The sequence below is a fragment of the Clupea harengus genome, chromosome 22 (genome assembly GCF_900700415.2).
Source record: "Clupea harengus chromosome 22, Ch_v2.0.2, whole genome shotgun sequence".
NCBI lineage: Eukaryota > Metazoa > Chordata > Actinopteri > Clupeiformes > Clupeidae > Clupea > Clupea harengus.
Genome location: NC_045173.1, coordinates 1804048 through 1825758, shown reverse-complemented (window position 1 = coordinate 1825758; position 21711 = coordinate 1804048). Strand labels below are relative to the sequence as shown.

The window sequence follows — 21711 nt, the reverse complement described above, 5'->3', positions numbered from 1 at the left end:
GGCAGACTGAGAGGTCAGAACATGTTCCCTATTTATTAATAAAATTGGGATTACATTAGAGCAATGAAAAACACTTTAACAGTCATCTATAGTAGGCACTTAACACTAAATTAATAACTATACTGTACTTTGTTGGCTGAAACTCATCCAACCTGAAATGTAAAGATACATTAAAGATTGCTCAGTGTGATATACTGATACAGTCACACGTCCCAACAATTCTGAACATTTGGCAAGTGAAATTTTAGCAATGCTGGACTGTTCTAGTACACCAAGGTAAGTTAAATGGATCAGTCATCAGCTGATTCATAAAAGCCAAGATATGAGTAGTAGTGTATGTGCATAAATATTAGCACTGATCCTGCTATGTATTCTATGATGTATGTTTTATCCTAATAACATACGATGAGCAAATGAATCAGACAAAACAGAATGCCTTGGCTTTTGTCTTTACTGAGGGAGGCATTTCCAATCTTAACAAGTGAGTAAAGCAATGGAGTACATTTCTCACAGTTATAAACATTAACAGCGAGACCCCTTGACAAGAGGTAACTACAGTATATAACGAACACTCTACTCTACTGTGGTGCAGCTCACATCTACTTCTAGATAGCTTTCATAGGTCTTATTTAAGACAACAAGGGATGGTACTTAGATTTTGGATCAAACAACCAGGACAGTCAACGTTGTCTCAGTCTGGACCAGGTCTAGAACCTAGGCAGCAATCCCTTCCTCTCGCTTCTCCTCCCCCCTCCATCGCCTCAGCGCAGCTGTGTCTCCTCATCACAGCTGCTTCCTTCTGGTCTACTTCCTCCTGTCTGCCGCCCTCTTCATCATCTTCTTGAAGTTTGGGACCCAGAATCCAGTCTAAATGGCAACATGAGATAGAGGAATGGTGGAAAGATTATGTGGTAATATTCTTATAGTTGGTGAACATGGATTAACTCATAAGTATGAAAAGCCTCACTCAAAATGGCAGACAAACAATACCAAACAGGCTGACTGCTCAGAGGTGGACAGCCAGGTTGTAGACAAGATGAATTGACTTCACCACAAGGAGCCCAGGAAATGGGAGTGGTGCGAAACACACACACACACACACACACACACACACACACACACACACACACACACACACACACACACAGAGAGAGAGAGAGAGAGAGAGAGAGAGAGAGAGAGAGAGAGAGAGAGAGAGAGTTAGGATTGAGTAAAAAGTTAGAGAATGGGGTTAGTTCTAATTGGCTTTGGAGAACAGCCAAACACAAGAGAGTGGGAGGAACTAAGCTCCTTTAAAAAGACTGACCAGTCATTCATACAGTGAGATCATCCATGGAGCATCTTCTTATTGTGGCTTATTGACTGCAATTAACTTCAGATCCACACATTTAGCCTCTTGACTCTTGGTTGTGGAATTGTGAGAGAGTGGCTGGTTTGTATTTTTTAAATACCTTGTAACTGTGGGTGAGGCTAATCTTAAATAGGCCATTTGTTTGTGCTAATGTTCCATGTGCTTATACAGACTAGCACATAGCCTATGTGTATGTATGAAACAATCATTGCTGATTGTAGACCATCAACACACCAAAAGATCCCTATAAAACCTACTGATGCTCATTGTTTTTTTGTAATGAGTCAGTTGTGTAAAATGACTACCAAATACAACATAACTGCTTGAGGACACACACAGACATTTAGAAGCACTAGAGGAATATCTGATCATTTTGGTCTCAATCCACTGTTATCCACATCACATGACCACATGAATGTTGAGGGAGGCTGAGAGGTTAGATTTAGCAGGGAAGGATGTCATGAGGTTCCAGAGGAATGGATCAGTGGACTGTACAGAACACAGAAGGATGTCATGAGGTTCCAGAGGAATGGATCAGTGGACTGTACAGAACACAGAAGGATGTCATGAGGTTCCAGAGGAATGGATCAGTGGACTGTACAGAACACAGAAGGATATCATGAGGTTCCAGAGGAATGGATCAGTGGACTGTACAGAACACAGAAGGATGTCATGAGGTTCCAGAGGAATGGATCAATGGACTGTAAAGAACACAGAAGGATGTCATGAGGTTCCAGAGGAATGGATCAATGGACTGTACAGAACACAGAAGGATGTCATGAGGTTCCAGAGGAATGGATCAATGGACTGTACAGAACACAGAACACTTCTCCGCACCTGCCAGGTCATGCATCAGGTCCTTGATTAGGTGTCCCACAATGGCACAAAGGGCCAATCCCACCAGCACCGCTGCCACCAGTATGTAGAGAACATGCTGGGGCAGACTGATGGCATCTCGAGGAGGAGGGATGTAGTTTACAAAGTCAGCAGTATGATCCTTGTCCATAGGAACCTGGGGGAGAAGCTGGAGAAGTCTGGAGTAAAACATCCTTAAAACATTTCTTGCGTAGATGTCTTAATGGAAGAAGGTGTGGACTCCATACTGAACTCCTGTAAAGTGCACTCATTTGCTGAAGAATGGAAGTATTTTTATGTATATTTTTAAACTATTCGCTCAGCTCAACACAAATCCCGCTGTGGTACAGCAACAAGAGTTTAACCATTAAATAACAAGAGTAACTCGGCGTCGGACTTGTACATATGAGGAACATCTCTGAAAGAACCTTCAAGTATTTTCCTGGGATAAAACCGGTATTGTGCTTCAGCAGGAATGACGAAAGAAAAGACAGGGAACAGACAACATGATGTTGCAGCATTCTCTTAACTTAAGATGAGATCTATGAGAATGCAGAGAAGCTTAACGCTATTTTAATCAGACCCTGAACGCTGTAGGACATTCATATTTGAGAGGTTAATCCTCTGGCAACAAGATGAATTTCCAGCTCATTTGCTGGGTTGGTAAGCTTTGAGTGGTTGCCTGAATCACACACACACACACATGTAGGATTGATAATGACAGGAGATATCTCTGTATTATCTTGAGGTTAATGTGCCTGGATTAGGGGATTACTACTTGAATAGTCAGTCTATCATCAATTTCTAAGAGGATGCCATCCCTGAATGAATGGTGGAACAAATATGGCATAGTAACAGTATGTGCTGAAACAGCAACAGATTTAGATACTTCAAAATGTCAATATGTCTATTAAGAAACATAGACAAAGTCTTAGTCTTACCTTCCCATTGTGATTTTCCCCTGACAATGCATTGTGCAATTATTGTAGAACTGAAGTCTAACTACTCCCTCCAAATGAGGGGCGCCTAATTCTCATATACTTGATCATTTAATCGGAGCTGGAGCTACTTCATCCTCTTCTACCCGCCCGACCTTCATGAGCTCAGACATAAGCCATGTCCACTCGATCACCGTTATGATGGTGTTGCAGGAGACAATGCATGCCATCACTGGGTGAAGCATGCTGCCAGGGGTGTGAGAGCTGTCTTGCAATAAGTGAACGTGAGAAAACGAAACAGGTGCAGAGAACAAGTGGGAACAGTTGTTTTATCTGACTGGCAATCATTCTCATTGGTGGAGTTTGGTGGCAACCATTCTCATTGGTGGAGTTTGCCCTCCCCTTACCTGCATTGCATGAATTATCCCTGAGTATTGAGTCATCCAATTAGGAGATGTCATAACTCCATCATAAGAAGAACTGTCTGTGTCTGTATGTGTTTGGGGTCAAGGACAACTACACAGAATGGATTGATTGGTTTTCCTGCCGTACAAGCTGAGTGAGAAACCAATGTACTTACATCTTAAGAATTCCTGAATATATATATATATATATAAGATAACACACATATTGATAATATATATAATAGATAACACACAATACTCCCTCTGTTGTGCAATTTTAGCTCAACGGGTAGAGCAGGCTGCCAGACTGTTCAGTGGGCTTCTTTTGAAAAAATAAAAAATTTGCACAGATAATGAAGATGCTTGCTTTAATACTTCTCTCTTATGTTGCCTGTAACTGTGAGGAGATTACATAATAATTAATCCCCATTACACACCCGCTAATAACTTAATTAGCTCAACTCCCGATACTACTGCCCACTGCATCTTCTTCCGAGTGTCAGTGACTTTGTCGTACATATACCTGAGATTCATACTTAAAGGGGTCTGTTAGGCTGTGAAAAGACACTGCTCATCAAAATGTGGGAATAAGGGTATGACAAATATGTTTGTGTTTCAGTCAGGGGGACTTAGGGACATACAGGGATCTTCTAAATACAGTGCCCTCCACAATTATTGGCACCCCTAGTGAATATGAGCAAAACAGGCTATAAAAAAATATGTCTTTGCTGTTTATCCTCTTGGTCTTTCACTCAAAATATTCACAAAAATCTTACCTTTTCATTGAAGTAAAATTATTGAAAGAAAAAAAAACTGTTGAGATTTAAATACATATTTTTCCCCAAAACATGTGTGCCACAATTATTGGCACCCCTAGAAAAATCTTATAATTTACATCTAACTGAAGTTTATTTCCAGTCATGTTTTACATTTTTAAGTTCACCTGTTTGATAAGGAACTCTTAAGAGGTCATCCATGACTTCCTGTTCCACTGGCGTACAAATATGAGGTGACACAGGCCAAATTCCATTAGTCATTCATCACTATGGGAAAGACCCAAGAACACAGTGACGATGTGCGACAAAAAGTGGTTGAGCTGCACAAATCAAGAAATGGACACAAGAAAATCTCTAAACAGTTGAAAATACCCATTTCCACTATCATGGAAATAATTAAGAAGTTTAAAGCGACAGGAGATGTTAAGAATCAGCCTGGAAGAGGACGTGTGTGTACATTGACCCCACGCACCGTGAGGAGGATGGTTCGACTGGTAAAAGAATCTCCAAGGATCACAGCTGGAGAATTGTAGAGGTTAGTTGAGTCTTGGGGTCAGAAAGTCTCCAAAACTACCATCAGACGCCAGCTACATCACCACAAGTTGTTTTGGAGGGTTGCCAGAAAAAAGCCTCTGCTGTCAATCAACAGCAAACTAAAGCGCCTACAGTTTGCCAAATGTAAGTCAGACTTTCAATGGAACCGAGTTATATGGTCAGATGAGACCAAAATAAAGCTTTTTGGCAACAAACATCAAAGGTGGGTTTGGCGTAGACAGAAAGATAGCCATACAGAAAAGCACCTCATACCCAATGTGAAGTATGGTGGCGGATCTTTGATGTTGTGGGGCTGTTTTTCTTCCAAAGGCCCTGGACATCTTTTTAGGATACATGGTATCATGGACTCCATCAAATACCAGCCGATATTAAATGAAAACCTAACAGCCCCCTCCAGTAAGCTTAAAATGGGCCATGGTTGGACCTTCCAGCAGGACAATGATCTGAAGCACACCTCAAAATCAACACAAAAATGGTTCACCGACCGCAGAATGAAGGTTTTGCCATGGCCATCACAGTCCCCCGACCTAAACCACATAGAAAATCTGTGGGATGAGCTGAAGCCGAGTCTACAAATGTTGACCTCAGAATCTGAAGGATCTGGAGCGATACTGCATGTAGGAATGGTCTCAGATCCCGTGCCATGTGTTCACCAACCTCATCACGCATTATAGGAGAAGACTCAGAGCTGTTATCTTGGCAAAGGGAGGCTGCACAAAACATTAAATTAAGGGGTGCCAATAATTGTGGCACACATGTTTTGGGGAAAAATATTTATTTAATCTCAACAGTTTTTTTTTCTTTCAATAATTTTACTTCAATGAAAAGGTAAGATTTTTGTGAATATTTTGAGTGAAAGACCAAGAGGATAAACAGCAAAGATATATTTTTTCATAGCCTGTTTTGCTCATATTCACTAGGGGTGCCAATAATTGTGGAGGGCACTGTATGTGTGTGTGTGAAGGAACAAGAAAGGTTTGGGATCTTGATGGCAAATATGCTGTAGCACGCAGCTAACTTTTTTTTCCCAGTTACATTTCACATTAACAATAAAGGCACTAAAACTACACCAATACAAGTTACCATATTAAATGTTCATCTTAACTATGACAAAGAAGAAATTTCAGGATAATTTTACATCCTTCAATTTCACTGCAGTGCAAGAACAGGTTAAAACACAGCAAACTTTTTCTGACTCTTTTCTTTTCTTTAATTATTCAGTTTTTTAGTGGTTGAAACATGCAAACATGTGTGCCCAGCTAAAAGATGACACCAGTAAACATAAAAACATACATCACTACTTACCAACACAACACTAAGAGATCGCCTCCTTCTGAAGGAAAATGCTCTTCCCGTACAGTGTTCCGGAATAAAAAAAGGATTATACACCAAACACTCTGAAGCTTATTAAAAAAATGCCCTTTAAAAAGAAACTACTGATATAAAGCCCTTCAAAGGTACTGATGGCAGCTGACTATATGACAGCTGGGACTGAAATGGGGGCTGTTTGTTGTCCTCCTGTCTAGTGGCAAACTGAAGGAAGCCAGAGCAAGAGCATCTCAGAAGTCTCAATGCTCATGGTTACAGGGAACAGCATAGTGGCAACGTAGTTTCTTACAGCAATGTGATGGTCAGAAGAGACCATCCACCCATCTCCACCCCCACCCCACCATCTCTCTCAGGTCAGAGTTCCCTGCCGTTCCAGATGTGTAATCTCTCTTTACAATCCCTCCCACACACTCTGTCCTGCAAGGACACAAATCCTCTTGGACTGGATGTATATGTGTATGATCTGAACACATTTACCAATAATAAGATCTACGACCATGGAGGAACCACTATATCATACAATTCACATATATTCCATACAACAAACAAAAGTGATGATGCGAAAAAATAATGTTTTACTACTTATTTTGAGTCTTCCAAGACCCTGACATACTGTATTGTAACAGTAACTGAAGCTTGAAAGCGTTTACCAAACTTCATAATATGTAGACTGTATTCAGTTTGATTTTAAGAAAAAAAAAAAAGTCTTGGTGGACAGTTAATGAAAGAACCAAAACAAAGGGTACACTATATTTGTCTTCACTATTTCTCACCAGTCTCGGTTATGGCACAAACTAATAATATTAAACATAATAATATCCTTATTACCTATTTATTATCGGTGATTAATGAATTCTCACATGCTATTCATTCATTTTAAACTCAGCTATATTATTTTATTTCCCTTTTCAAATGTCTTTGACATGAATCATTGACAGAATAATTTTTCCATTATAATTGGAGACCAATCCAATTCAGATTCCAAGAGCATTACACTAGTAACACATAACAGATTTAGTCAGTTTTCAAGAGCATTTGGACCATATCAAAGCTATCCATTTCTACGCTGACTGTAAAAAAAAAAACTATTCAAATGCATAGTGTTTTTATGTGCACCCACATAGTGTAGTTATTAAAGGTTAGGTGAGTAGTTGTTAGTGACATCTAGTGGTGAGGTTGCTGAACTTCAACCAGCTGAATACCTTTCCCTTACAAGCGTGCGCAAGTACCTATGGTGGCCGTCAAATACCATAACAATGTGAAAAGCCCCATCTCAAGCCAGTGTTTTGGTTTGTCCGTTCTGGGCTACTGTAGAAACATGGCGGCGCAACATGACGGACCCCTTGGAAGAGGACCCTCTCCATATGTAGACACGAAGGGCTCTTTGTAAGCTAATGAAAACATAATTATGAATACTAAATTCCATTTCTATTATTAGATGCCACTAAAAACTACACACTCTCCCTTTAAGTTAAGCAATCTGGGTCAAGAGTTCAGTGTTACCAAAAAACACCAAATGGCTTCTAAAAGCTTCTCCCCTGTTGTGTATGTCCCTATTACACACACACATTCAACCTTGGTGAAATGCAATCATAGACACAACAACGTTTGCTTGTTAACTTGAGCATGTCGCTCTCTTTTACTGAACTTACATTTACATTTAGTCATTTAGCAGACGCCTTTATCCAAAGCGACTTACAAGGATGTATACACATTTTACATTTACACTGATGGCACACTGCACATCAGGAGTTCAGTGTCTTGCTCAAACACGCTTCGACAGGGAATCGAACTGGCAACCTTCTGATTACTAAACGACTTCTCTACCTCCTGTACCACTGCTCATCACTCATCATGGGACGTGAATCTCATTACATATCAATGCACATGTGTTATATGAACCAATACTAGACTCCGCAGTAACCATACAGTGGCGCTATACGTAGAACACATCAGATAGTGCATGAAATCACATACATAACATCCCCGTTCAGTGTTCCATTGTTTTACAATTTTATCTTTTCTTTAAAGGTCAGTCCTCAAACCTGGCAAAGGGCTGTTATTGATATTTGAGCTCAAGAATACACAGGCCTAAAACGCTAGCAAAATGTCAATGGAACTACAATAGAGTAGCATACGGTGAAATGTCTGAGTTTCTACAGAAGTAAAGACCAGCTGTTTTCAGCTGAAATCACCTGAAAATAATATGTCTTTCTTTTAAGCTCTATAATGGACTGGTCAGCTGCTCTGTTCTCTCAAATGGAGAGTTAGTTCTTAGTTCTGAGTTCTTAGTTCTTAGTTCTTAGCTCTTAGTTCGGCTGGGAATGTTCTTGCTCCCGCTGCTGAAAGTACTCACAGTAGAGTCCGCGCACCTCCTCTCCCTCCTCCTCCTCCTCCTCCTCCCCCACTGAGGGGGACAGTGTGTCTGTGGGCTGAGGACACTCCCCATGCTTCACCGCCTCTACCCACTCCTCAACAAACAGATCCCCATGCACCTCGCACATGTTGTGCAGTATGCAACAGGCCAGCACCATGGTGGGCACCACATCCAGCCCACAGTCATTGCGCTTGTGGAGGCACTGCCAGCGTGCCCTCAAGCGCAAAAGTGCCACATCAAGGACACTGTGTGCCCGCATCAGCCTCCGGTTGAATGTCTGCTGGTGGACGGTTATCTGCAGGGACTCCGGGTAGCATTTGAGTAGCCAGCTCCGCAAGGGGTACCCATCGTCCCCCAGCATCAGGTACCCAAGTGGCCTTCCCATGAAGTTCCTGGGGGGGTTTGGTGCGAGACCACCTTCACAAGCCTGTGCCCAGAGTGTGGAATTCTGCAGGATGGCTGCGTGCTCTGTGCCCCCAGGAAAACCTGCACAGACGTCCCAGAAGTGCCCCAGGCCATTGACGGCAGCCTGCATGACCACAGACAGCCAGCCCTGGGAGTTCCAGTAGCTGTCTGTGTTGCTTGAGGGGGCGATGATGGGCACATGAAGGCTGCCCAGAACACCCACACAGTGCGGAAAGCCCCAGCGTGTCTGGAAGAGCCTAGCAGCATCCTCAAGCTCCTGCTCACTGGGCGGGCACAGGTACAGAGGCTTCAGCAGCACCACAATGGCATGGCAGACCTCCCTCACACACTTGCAGACTGTGGAGCGGCCCACTCCAAACAGCTCACTGATGGTGCGGTACTCAACATTGGTGGCCAGGCGCCAAAGAGCCACAGCCACACGCTTCTCCAGGGGCAACGCTGGGCGCAGACGGGTGTCCTGGCGGGTCAGCCGGAGTTTCAGCTTGCCACACAGAAAGAAGAAAGTTTCCTTACTCATACGAAACTTCTCCAACCAATCCGCAGGCTGGAACTCACGCATGACCACACGCTCCCACCAATCAGTGCTCTCTGTGTTGGTCCAAACGCGTGTGGGGATTGGACAGGAACAACCCTGAGTGCTCTGAGCCAGGAGCATCTGGTCAGAAGACAAAAAAGCAGAAGAAAATAAGATGCAAAGTTTGTCTCAAGTCAATCTGGGTATCTAGCTCAAGTCTAATAGCCCATATGAACATAGGCCTATGATTTAAGTGTAATTTCAAACGTTTATCATGGTTCGATGGCAACCTGGTAACAGCTGCCACTAGTCTTTCCTTACACCTTGTCACACAAACTTCTCAAGCAGACCCTACTAAGATGGCTATCATAGCACTCATCTCTACGATGTGTATGGCCTGTAAACTTGGTTAGTTAATATAATATGCAATAGGTTCACGATACAATAGTAGGTAACTTCATGTCAGAAATCTATTGAGGGAACCCATGGAGTAAACTGAAACTATCAACATACCATCAGGGTCCTCTTCTGCCTCTGCAAAAAGTTCTGTCTGTGCCTGATTCGCCTCTGGATTTCGACCCGTCTCTCAACATCCACGCTGTTGAGATCTCTTCGGCGTTTCATGAGCAAATAGGTTAGCATAAACAAAAGGGATTTCGGTGCATTGTTGTCCTCCATTTTTACAGCCGAGTGACCTAACGTGGCAAGTAACGTTTACCAAAGTTAAAATACAGTCAGATACATGGCTGTCGCTAGATAGATAGCTATCAGATAAAAAGCTAAACTCGGCCTCGGCTCACAGCAGACCACACCAGTCTGGCTACATTTGTTATGGTTATTGCCAGAGAATTCGCTAACCATACTCGTGATGACTTCCTGATGTGTCATAAGGGGGTGGGAAAGAGGGCTGGCCATGTCTGCCAGTGTCACAACGAAACTGGAGCTAGCTGGAGCTAATCTAGCACTAGGGTTGTAACAAAAATCCCGTAACGATTTGTAGCTAACAATAGCTACGCACAAAATCAAGTAGCTAGGATATAACAGACCTGCTCCCCCACAGAACCGAACCTATCGCTGCCACAGTTCTGCTAAACTGAAATGAAGGCAAGCGTCTCAATCCAAGAGAAATCTATACTGAGTTGGTCAAATAGCATAGCTAGCTACGTGACCCACAACATATATTAACGTTGCATTATAAAATTATATAAAATAACACTTTGCACTTTGCACGATTGAAATTAAACATTGACAGTGAGTCAGCAGGCAAACATTGATTTTGCTGTCACCATAGAAACACGTCGCACAGATTCAAAACGAGTAACGTCTACGCGATATTACCCAGAAAACCTTTCGACCTGTGAACAACAATCGGTAGGCAAGTGTTCTCTGTTGGAAAGAAGAAAGTCGACTTGCTAACAGTCTGTATACAGGAAAAAGGAGAGGCAGTAACAAACTTTATCAACAGCTGGTATGTAAAATAAGTAAACACTTAATGAAACCAAATGCAAATCAAAACTTTTGTATTAATTGGATTCAAATCACAATGTAGACTAACGTTAGACTTGTTGCTGCACATAACTGCTTGGCTTCGTAGCTTGTATACCACAGATGCCTTCATAAATTGACTAACGATACTTAGCTGTTCTAGCTAGTCAGCTAACTGTACCCTTGAAGCTCATTCGCTCCGTTAGCATTTACGGCAGGCAGGCATTGAACAGTAAATACGTACATGACAACTTTATGTATGATAGTTAGTTAGCCGGTGAAGGGGACATACTCGCGAGCTTAACTTTGGAGCAAGAATGAGGGTTCTAACTTTAGCTGAAACACTGGCTGTTAGCCATCAACCTCGACAGTATGGTTGGGCTCTATATCTTTAGGTAGCTAGCCTAGCGAGCTACATGTTTATGGGGGATTTGTTTGGGGGGCTAGCTAGCGTGCAGTGGTACTTTGGTTAAAGCCAATCGTTCACTATAGCTAGTCTCATATGATCACTGATTTCCTATTCCAATGTGTAATGTGTTTCCTATTCCAATGTGTTTGGTAGCCTTTGATGTAGAGGGGTTCAAGCATTGCTCACTATCTAATGTTATCTTGCGAGACCGGCGTTAAGCTATCCTACCGTTAATGTGGATGGCGTGCCTATAACAAGTTTTACGGTAGTGTGTTTGCAAAAAGCGTTTTGCACTGGAAACCTTTTCCTCGACATGTGTTCAAGCATGACATTTAAATTCAGAGTCCTGGATGATAAAAAGTCCAACACAGGCTCATCTAATCTTATTCTTCTATTCTATATTTCAAATGCATAGGAAAATGGTTCTTATGTTGCTCGTCCAATAAACGTTCAGCTGAATTTCTGGAAAGACAGCATCACTGGTATTACTTTAACACAGCAAATGATTTGGTCTACTTGTTTTGTTGGCAGACTGTGTTAACTGAATTAAAAGTTAAATACATTACTCAAGGGCATATTTAGACAGACATTCAGAGGTGCAGTGGAGAATACAGGAGTATTATCTGCATGACAGATTTCACACAGAAGGAGACTGAGGAAGACTTGGCTGTGCAAATATCTTTATGAAGGGTACAGCATATCATTTCATTTGTAGACACCTTTCAGATGTGGTAGACACATTTAAGAATTGTGGAGGAGCAAGATGATGATCTTGGTGTAACAGTGTGTGAGCGGAGAGTTACGGTGGAGTTTAGAACATTAGCTCTCTCAATATGTTGCTTTAAGTATTGTGATTCGATTCTGCAATACATTGCGCTTTCTTTCTCCCATAGATTGAGTCTGAGTCTCTGAAGCCATCTGTAGCGCAGTAAATATGTTCTCCACTGAATTGCGCTGTGATGCAGGAAAAGAATGAGGCCTTGTGCCATCTTGTGAAGCAATGTTATCAGAGTAGACATATACCAAAATTAAATTAAAATCATAATGTTGAATAAATATATATTGCTATAGTTGCCGCTGTATCAACATAATATTGCGTTGGAAAATGTTGCGATACTACACTGTATCCTTTTTTCTCCCACCTGTATTGCATCCTTATAGTATACATTTCAGCTGTGCTAGTATGCTGGAGGGATGTATAGTTTGTATTATGATCGCTATTGGGAAGATTTATGAAGTCCACTTTGACCTCCTTTCTATTTATGATAGCCTACATAAAAAAGAGGAGATAAATGATGCCAGCATCAATGAGTACTTCATTTACCTGGCTTTGACTTAATATTAATATTTATTTGTAGTACACTAAAATACAAAATAAGTCTACCTTTTCTACTTGCCATGAAAATGATGCATATGTATGTAGATGGCTCACCCAAAACCACATCAGTCAGAAAAAAACTGAACATATGAATATATGAGACCCTTTTGAAAAATACTACCGTAAAACATATTATAGGCGTGCATACAATATTCAGTCTTAGCTTGACGTCGTTGCCTGCTAGGTAATGTTGGCTAGCTAGCTCACTATCTGAGCAAACGGTAACCATCCGATAAGCGAGGCTAAAGCATTTTGTCTGATGTTAAGATTTCGCTAGGGGGTTTTTAGCCCTTCTTTAACCTTGTGTTCTTTTTGACATCTTAGCTTAACATCTGTTGGTTTTGGCTAAAAGGGTGTGAAGGCTTGTGACATGACTTTGTGTTTATCACTGGTTTTTAGTCATGTTAGCAATTTAGCCCGTCTCAGTGATACTATGGAGGCTGTACATTTCACGTTGTACAGCCCAGAGCTAGGTAACTGTCAGTTTGGTATGGTTAGGCACAGGATAATAGTAAAAAAAAAAAAAGCTCTATCTATATAACGTATCCTGTCAAGTGTCTTTACAGGTTGTTCATCCCAGCAGAAACACTGAAGTGCATTTTCCTCATCAAATTCAGGTTTCCTCCCATAACCCATAACGCTATGGACCAGGAGTACGAGAGTCGACTGTTAAGACAGATCAACATTCAGAATGACAATGCCAGCCCAATTGTAAGACTCTTCTTCCTAAAAATGCATGTGCATGTTGTATACTTTGGTCTTTTTCTGGGCGGGAGGAATCACTTCTTTTGTAGGTGCATCTTCCCACCCAGCGATGCCACACAATGGACAGATACTGGCTACTCCCACACAGATGGACTGCAGTATCAGTGGAATTGCAGAGGATTCCAACAACCCCATCTAATACATTGCAATAACGAATGGGAATAATGGTTGAGCTTTTTTCCCCTTGTTAAAGGCAGTTTCCCCTAATATTTAACAGTACATAACATTTAGTTGGCTATAATTGCCACTTTGAGAAACAGTGAGTGTCTTAGGAATAAGGAGATAACAGGGGGGATTTCCCCAACCTAACTGAAAAAGTGTCACTTTTTTTAGGTGTCAACTGTTTATGTGAAATACCAATAGAAATCTTTTTTTTTTTTTTTTTTACAAGTTTTCCAAAATGTCACGTGTGCATACATTTTTCTAGATTACAGTACAGTGTTATCATGCATTCTGAAAGTAAATTGAAGTCACAATGTCAATGACTTTATCGGCAGTAGTGTTGGAAGGGCCCTGTTTGGTTCTCATTTTAAGATGGTTAACCCTCCTTTCTCATGAAAATGTAAAAAAAAACATTTCTTTGGGCTCTGCTTTGTCCTCACAATCTGTCTTGTCCAACTTTGCAGAAGGTGACTGAGGTCATGAGAGCACTGACCCCGACCAACTCCCCTCTCTCCTCTCCCAGTAAGCACGGGGACCGCTTTATCCCCTCTCGAGCAGGGGCCAACTGGAGTGTGAACTTCCATCGCATAAATGTGAGTTTCACACCAGGATACAGTTACACTAGCAGCATCAAACTCAGAACCAGCCAATCCCATTTCTGAATGCATACGCCCTGAAGGGTTAGCAAAACAGTTTTTTTCATTTCTTTCGTTGGTTTGTTTCCAGGAAAATGAGAAGTCCCAAAATCAGAACAGGAAGACAAAAGATGGCACATCAGACAACAGCAAGGGTAACACTCAAGATTCTTAATTTTTTTTTTTTTTTGTCACAGTCCTCTGTATTCCCAAGAACATGGTGAATCAGTATAATCAGAAATATGACGTGGCTCTGATGTACATAATCCACGCTGTAAAGATGGAGAATTTCTTCAGGCTCGCCAGCAATGCAACCCTCTCCTGTGGAACAATGGAATGTGTTATGGCCCCCTCCATCGGATCCAAATTATCGTTCTTGGGCTCTAATTGTGCAGATGCGTCTGTCCTTGCTTCAGCATGGTAACCACGGCAACACATGCTGGGGCTTGTATGAATAGTTTGAACTTGCTCACCCTTTTTTTTTTTTCCTCTGGCCTTCTCCACTGCTGCCTCTCTTCCTTGTCTGTGATTGCCACTGTCTCCCTCAATATTCACTAAATGCATTAGCCAGGGGGCAGAATGGAATGGGAATTTTTTTTTAGTTAATGCTAGATGTTGGTCTTCAAGTATGTCTGATGCAGAAAGGAAGAGTCGCGTCTCATACATCATCGATCGTTTGCAAATGTGTCCAGTGTAGTAATGTGGTGCAAGGGCACTGTATCATTAGGATTGGTCTGTTCGATTCAAATGTGACGTGTTGGTCCAGCACTATTGAAAAAGGTTTATTTCTCTAATCATTTGAAAAGAGTTCTGCTTAAACATCTTGCACGTCACACATGCAGTGACACATACTGACATGTTACATACACATCACACGTGCAGTGACATACACGTCACACGTGCAGTGACATACATACGGACATGATACATACACATCACACGTGCAGTGACATACGTACTGACATGATACATACACATCACACATGCAGTGAGATACATACTGACATGATACATACACATCACACATGCAGTGACATACATACTGACATGATACATACACATCACACATGCAGTGACATACTTGCTGGCATGTTACATACGGCTGGTGTGTCTTAACTGGGCTTTTCATTCTACCTTTACTTTAGCCCACAGTGGTGTTTTTAAAAGTGCTAGAGCGTCTGTCTAATCTACCTCAGTAACAGTAACTGTACTGGCATGTGTCTCTCTCTGTCGTCTGGTTTCTACAGCCGATGGCCTGGCATACTCTGCCCTGCTGAAGAACGAGCTGCTGGGCGCGGGCATTGAGAAGGTGCAGGACCCCCAGACCGAGGACCGCCGGCTCCAGCCCTCCACCCCAGAGAAGAGAAGCCTCTTCAGTGTGAGTGGGACCCACTCCTGCAAACTCATTTATACCAAACTGTCCTTGAGTACAACTCAACTAAACAATACACACTTTATTCAAACTCAGACGATTCGATAGCTTTGTTCCTCTTTGGATCCTCCTGGTCTGAGTTGATCATTTGTATACTTGCTTTCTGTGTATGTAGATGCTTAGTTGAGTGTTTTGTTTCTGTTTTCTATTTTATGAATTTATATTTTATTGTGATCTAATTGTACAGCACTTTGGTCAATGTGAGTTGTTTTTAAATGTGCTTTATAAATAAATGAGACTTTGACAATATCTTTAGTGTATGTGATCAAACCTCAGGGGTAGTTCTGCGTGGATCACAGGTGGTTTTCCATGTGGTCATGAGTGGATGTGCCTTTTTCTTTCCCCAGTATTCTCTCAGTGCCAAGCGCTCCCTACCAGACGACGGGAACAGTGTATCCCCGTACTCTTTGTCACCGGTCAGCAGCAACAGGTCAGTCGTCCACAGCAGCATTTTATGCGTCCATTTCTCATACCTCTCAAGTCTTTCGCATACATATCAGACCAGACCTCAGAAATGAGTTGCCGAGTTTAGAATTTTATGCTGGTATGCAACATGATTTGTTCAAATATATACCCCAAGTCTTGCAGTATGAAGTTAGCTCACCATTTCAGGGATACACAGCTCTTGATCTCGGTGGTTTTTCAGCGTATGCTTTTGTCACCCCATCTAAGTTGACACTTGCTTGTTGCCTTTCCTAGTCAAAAACTATTGCGGTCACCACGGAAACCGACCAGAAAGATCTCCAAGATCCCGTTCAAAGTGCTGGACGCCCCTGAACTGCAGGATGATTTCTACCTGAACCTGGTCGACTGGTCCTCTCTCAATGTGCTCAGCGTGGGCCTGGGCACCTGTGTGTACCTGTGGAGCGCCTGCACCAGCCAGGTGTGTATGGGACTTCAACTTGGACAGGATGGTGTGTGTGTGTGTGTGTGTGTGTGTGTGTGTGTGTGTCTGTGTGTCTGTGTGTGTGTGTGTGTGTGTGTGTGTGTGTGTGTGTGTGTGTGTGTGTGTGTGTGTGTGTGTGTGTGTGTGTGTGTTGCGTGCGCTCGTTGACTGACTGTACATGGGTGTGAGGGGCGTATGTGCCTGTGAGTGCATTTCAACATTTAGGTGGCCATCACATAGGCCAATGGTAGTAGTGGCAGAAGTGATAGATTCTGATTGTGTTCAATGATCCGGGCAGCATTATGGGTTGTATTGCAGGTCTCGCGTTGACCGTGCTGGGAGCGGTGCATTGATTTGAGTTCAACTGTGTTCAATTATCAGCTGATTCAGTGCTTGTCAAATGGAAACATTTTGCACTCTGATCTGTGCCATTCCAGAAGTCACATGAGCAAATGTTTTGGTTCTTATCTGGTTTAATTCCTTCTTCTGCAGGTTACCCGTCTGTGTGACCTATCAGTGGAGGGGGATTCTGTGACGTCAGTGGGATGGTCAGAGAGGGTAGGTAGTCCTGCTCAGGCCTGCCTGAACAACTGAACCTTCTGTCTGGTTTTGTCTGTGTGTGTTAAGGTGTTATTTTGTACCTTGTTAAAAGATCACACACAGCAGTCACAATCAATGTATTGATTTAAACCAGAAGTGTCAGATAGAAGATAATGGGACATAGAATGGAATGCTTGCCCTCCATATTGGAGGATTCCGGAACATCTTCTAACATTTGTCATTTTGCCTCAAGCCCTCCATAATTGTGATTGTGCTGTCCATGTTGTAGGGTAATCTTGTGGCCGTTGGCACACACAAAGGCTTCGTACAGATCTGGGATGCTGCCGCTGGGAAGAAGCTCTCTGTCCTCGAGGGACACACGGCCAGAGTGGGTCAGTATCGTTGTGGCCAAAGAAACCTTTTCATGACCCTCCTGCTCAACAGTTAGGGCAGCGAGTGGAACGTTGTGTTCTACTCTTCTATTGTCTGCCGTGTCCTCGTATTTACATGTGTGTGGCTTTGTGTTCTGCTCTCGTGTCTGTGTGCTGTGGCGTGCAGGTGCGCTAGCGTGGAACGTGGACCAGCTGTCGTCGGGCAGTCGGGACCGCCTGATCCTGCAGAGGGACATCAGGGCTCCTCCGCTGCAGTCGGAGCGCAGGCTGCAGGGCCACAGGCAGGAGGTGTGCGGACTCAAGTGGAGCACCGACCACCAGCTGCTCGCCTCCGGGGGCAACGACAACAAGGTAACGTCAACGTCTCCGTCAACATCTCCGTCAACATCTCCGCCACTAGGCCATCAGCGCTTTGTTCTCTGAGGAGACCCGTGACGTGGACTGATTGGGTGGAGAGTGGGGTGCGCGTAGTGACTCATTGATTGATAGTTAGTAGGCTCTTAGGTCATTGGGAATGAATAACAGTAGGGCTGTGCTGTGCTGTGCTCCAGTCCTTTACTCTGATTGGCTGCTGCACAGGAAGCACAGGAAGCACAGGAAGTACAGGCCACAAACTCCTACCCATGTAGTTTCTGTCTAAGCAGAGCACTTTGAAGGTGGTGGTGTAGAGATGGTTTTGGTTGTCCCTGTTCTTTCTCTTTCTCTCTCTCTCTCTCTCTCTCTCTCTCTCTCTCTTCCTTTTAAACACACACATTTATACTCTCTCTTTTTAACACGCGTTTATTCTCTCTCTCTTTTTTTTCAACACATAAACGTTTATTCTTTTTTTTTTTTTTTAAACACACATTTATTCTCTCTCTCTCTTTTTAATAAACGTGTTTCTCTATCTCTCTCTCTAACACAAATGTTTATTTTCTCTCTTTTCTTCTGTACCTGTGTTCCTCACATGCCCTCCCTTCCTGATGCCCCTCTTCCTCTTCCTCTCCTTCTCTTCCTCCTCTTCACCTCCCTCCCCCATGTATTGGCTGTCTCTCCTCAGCTGCTGGTGTGGAACCACTCGAGTGTGCTCCCGGTGCAGCAGTACACGGAGCACCTGGCGGCGGTGAAGGCCATCGCCTGGTCGCCCCACCAGCACGGGCTGCTGGCATCGGGCGGGGGCACCGCCGACCGCTGCATCCGCTTCTGGAACACGCTGACGGGCCAGCCGCTGCAGTGCACCGACACCGGCTCCCAAGTCTGCAACCTGGCCTGGTCCAAGCACACCAACGAACTGGTACGTCCCTGTGAATGGCATGAAGGCAAGTGTAGGGAAATGACGACAACATAGAAAAAAAAGTCAGAAGAGTATATACCAGAGGTGGTCGCATTTACACTGGCTTGAGATCAGTATTGACTCAAGGACCGGCTGGTGATTTCACACTGCTGTAAGTGCGATGGTGTGAATTTGAAAACCTTGGGGTTTTCACCTAAAACGAATGGTTGATTGCTCTATTGATCAGACCTTATTGACTTGCCTTGGCCTGGTGGTTGGGGCTGGCGGTGTAGATAAAGCGCGAACCTATGCCCTCCTCACACATCACGGCACTCTCCTCCTTCATTGATCCGCCTGGGGGTGTGGAGACTCGTGTGATCGTGAGCGTTGGTGCGTTTGTGTGACGTCTGCTCTTCTGTCTGTCCCCCTGCCCAGGTGAGCACACACGGCTACTCCCAGAATCAGATCCTGGTGTGGAAGTACCCCTCCCTCACACAAGTGGCCAAGCTGACCGGTCACTCCTACAGAGTGCTCTATCTGGTGAGTTCTCTCATTGGCCAGCCGAGCTGTGTGGAAATGGAAGGCAAAAATAAAGTATTTAGTTTTGTGTAGCTGTTGTATTTCTGGGATTGTTTTGGAAATAAACGTAACATGCACTTCAGGGCTTTAGAAGGAGAACTCTTTGAACCTTAAAGCGTGAACCCTCTTCAGCAATGGCCAGAATAGTCAAATGGTCATAGATTTTGACCATAGATAGATCTTGTGAAACAGTGCTTGGCCTTTCATTTTGCCATAGGTTTCAGTATGTGTGTGTGTGTGTGTCCATCCACAGGCAATGTCCCCTGACGGAGAAGCCATTGTGACCGGGGCCGGAGATGAGACTCTGCGTTTCTGGAATGTCTTCAGTAAAATGAGATCTACCAAGGTACAGCCAGATGCCACTGACTCTGTCCCTACGCCTGTGTTGCTCACGGCCATGTAGGGAGGGCAACGAGCAAGAGCTGAGAGCAAATTAAATGCAGAAATTGCGTGCAGTGTTCAGTGGATACAAATTAACCTATTTAATTTCACAAACAAGAATGACCTTAGGCCTAACAGTTCATTTTATACCTATATGCCTGTATTAACCTCTGAAATATAATCGCTGAAATATAATTAGACTGCAAAGAAAAATTCCTTTAGCATGAGTTTTAGCACTCTGTAAGGCAGTCTTATTAACAGTATAATATTGCTGAAGCATTACTCTCCCATTGGATATGTTAGTCCAAAATATTTACTCATCTAATAATCCATTTTGTCTTGTAGGAATCCATATCAGTTCTCAACCTCTTCACAAGGATCCGATAACAAGAAGACATTGAGTGGGCCAGGGCTGACGGACGGACCCTCTCAGGCTGTGTACACTGACTATCGCACAACTAATCTGATCTGTGGAATGGTGGAAGGCCACGGCCCTCTTCCTCCGGTCCGATCCAATCAGTAGGAGGTGAGGGGATGGAGACGCTCCTCTGACCTTGGGGCTTATTTCAGAGACTTGTGCAGAACATTCTGTCTTCATGAACAATCCCCTTTTCTGTCACCATTGTGCTCTTCAACTAGGTTTTTTTTTTTATGTGTTTGTCTTTATGTGTTTAAAGATGTTTTTATGTCTTCTGTTTGTTTACCTTTTGTATGTGGAGTTTTATTTTGTTGGTTGCATATCTTTATGTCGTTTGCGGTGACAAGCTTTGTGCCTACTGGTCGAGTGTGTTAACCAAAGATGGTTAACGTCTCACCTCAGAAGAAGACTGGGATAGGGTGGAGGTGTGTGTATGGAATTTTAATTGACTACATTTATTTCCCGAAAGCCTTTTAACTTCATTTTTAACAACTGACAAGAGCGTCTGGAGAATTTTGTTCCCACAACTCACAAAAAAAGTAAGGAAGTATTTAACAACAAAACAATTATTGTAAAAAAAATAGCATTGCTTTATTTGAGATCAGAAAATATTTGTATTTGGTTTTTATGTAAGAATGAATCAGGTTCAGGACATTGGCAGATTCGGCATCCATGTTCACCTTTAAATGGTTGAATTGTACAAAAATCCAGTTTATTGTTGGATTCCTCTGACCCAATTCTCCATGAAATGACCCTCAGCATGATTTGATTGATCTATTTGGTGTCCTTAGAATGCCCTGGAGAATCTGGCATGCCATGATTGAGGGTCAGTTGCATTAGTCCACTGCTCTTTGCAGAAAGTCAGTGGACCTCCTGATAAAACAGAAACATTGTCTTTGGCACTTTTATTTCCATTAAAAAAAGGAATGCTAGGTGATTTTGAAGTAAGCTTTTGAGTGGAGTTGCTTGTAAGGTTGTTTGATTGATTGTTTTTAAGTATTCTGTTAAATCAGGTTTGTCTCTGTGTTTTATTGTAGTTTAGAAGATCATTTGTGTGCCATTTTGAACGTGTCCTATTTATTTGAGTTTACCTGAGAAATATAACAGTGCTGATTGGATTGTAAGGATACATGTGGATTTGTGTTTGTATGGTTTTCTTTTCTACAGAATGATGGATGGTGTCAACTTTTTTTTTTCCATCTTTACCCTTAAAATAAGATGGCTGTCAAGTCAGAGTAATGAATGTTACTGTAAATAGGTTAATGGAGAGACACTGATTTCTTACATGGGAATCTGAATTAAAATATCAAGGTCCCTGTTCCTTGTCTTTTGGTGTGTGTGTGTGTGTGTGTGTGTGTGTGTGTGTGTGTGTGTGTGTGTGTGTGTGTGTGTGTGTGTGTGTGTGTGTGTGTGTGTGTGTGTGTACACATGTTACCAGAGACCCTCATTCATCTACAGGATACAGTGTGGAC

At 42.8% G+C, this 21711-nt stretch overlaps 2 protein-coding genes and 2 long non-coding RNA genes across 4 annotated transcripts; 2 read left to right on the top strand and 2 right to left on the bottom strand.

Annotated features, from left to right (window-relative positions):
- Nucleotides 1-433: 433 nt before the first annotated feature.
- On the bottom strand, nucleotides 434-3938 carry LOC116218472. The gene is made up of 2 exons (XR_004162878.1): nucleotides 3148-3938; nucleotides 434-867 (listed from the first exon to the last, which is right to left on the bottom strand). It is a non-coding gene; the product is annotated as an uncharacterized LOC116218472 (long non-coding RNA).
- Nucleotides 1501-2600, top strand: LOC116218473. The gene is made up of 2 exons (XR_004162879.1): nucleotides 1501-1816; nucleotides 1870-2600. It is a non-coding gene; the product is annotated as an uncharacterized LOC116218473 (long non-coding RNA).
- Nucleotides 3939-7815: 3877 nt separating the features above from the next.
- LOC105903957 (putative nuclease HARBI1) lies at nucleotides 7816-10836 on the bottom strand. The gene is made up of 2 exons (XM_012831768.3): nucleotides 10039-10836; nucleotides 7816-9666 (listed from the first exon to the last, which is right to left on the bottom strand). Exons 1-2 carry the CDS (start codon nucleotides 10201-10203, stop codon nucleotides 8518-8520), a joined length of 1314 nt encoding a protein of 437 aa, XP_012687222.2. The 5' UTR covers nucleotides 10204-10836; the 3' UTR covers nucleotides 7816-8517.
- Nucleotides 10837-10854: 18 nt separating this feature from the next.
- Nucleotides 10855-21559, top strand: fzr1a (fizzy/cell division cycle 20 related 1a). The gene is made up of 14 exons (XM_012831855.3): nucleotides 10855-10993; nucleotides 13415-13508; nucleotides 14189-14317; nucleotides 14451-14514; nucleotides 15607-15737; nucleotides 16139-16221; nucleotides 16491-16674; nucleotides 17170-17235; nucleotides 17507-17609; nucleotides 17776-17960; nucleotides 18649-18882; nucleotides 19297-19401; nucleotides 19694-19786; nucleotides 20167-21559. Exons 2-14 carry the CDS (start codon nucleotides 13440-13442, stop codon nucleotides 20206-20208), a joined length of 1488 nt encoding a protein of 495 aa, XP_012687309.1. The 5' UTR covers nucleotides 10855-10993; nucleotides 13415-13439; the 3' UTR covers nucleotides 20209-21559.
- The last annotated feature ends 152 nt before the right edge of the window (nucleotides 21560-21711 follow it).

What these genes read in the sequence shown, in the direction of transcription:
- LOC105903957 (XM_012831768.3), bottom strand. Translation starts at nt 10,203, where the DNA reads ATGGAGGACAACAATGCACCGAAATCCCTTTTGTTTATGCTAACCTAT. An exon ending in GGCAGAAGAGGACCCTGATG is followed by an intron (nt 9,667 to 10,038) that starts GTATGTTGATAG and finishes TCTTCTGACCAG; the next exon opens with ATGCTCCTGGCTCAGAGCAC.
- fzr1a (XM_012831855.3), top strand. Translation starts at nt 13,440, where the DNA reads ATGGACCAGGAGTACGAGAGTCGACTGTTAAGACAGATCAACATTCAG. An exon ending in GGGACACACGGCCAGAGTGG is followed by an intron (nt 17,610 to 17,775) that starts GTCAGTATCGTT and finishes TGTGGCGTGCAG; the next exon opens with GTGCGCTAGCGTGGAACGTG. An exon ending in CCTACAGAGTGCTCTATCTG is followed by an intron (nt 19,402 to 19,693) that starts GTGAGTTCTCTC and finishes GTCCATCCACAG; the next exon opens with GCAATGTCCCCTGACGGAGA.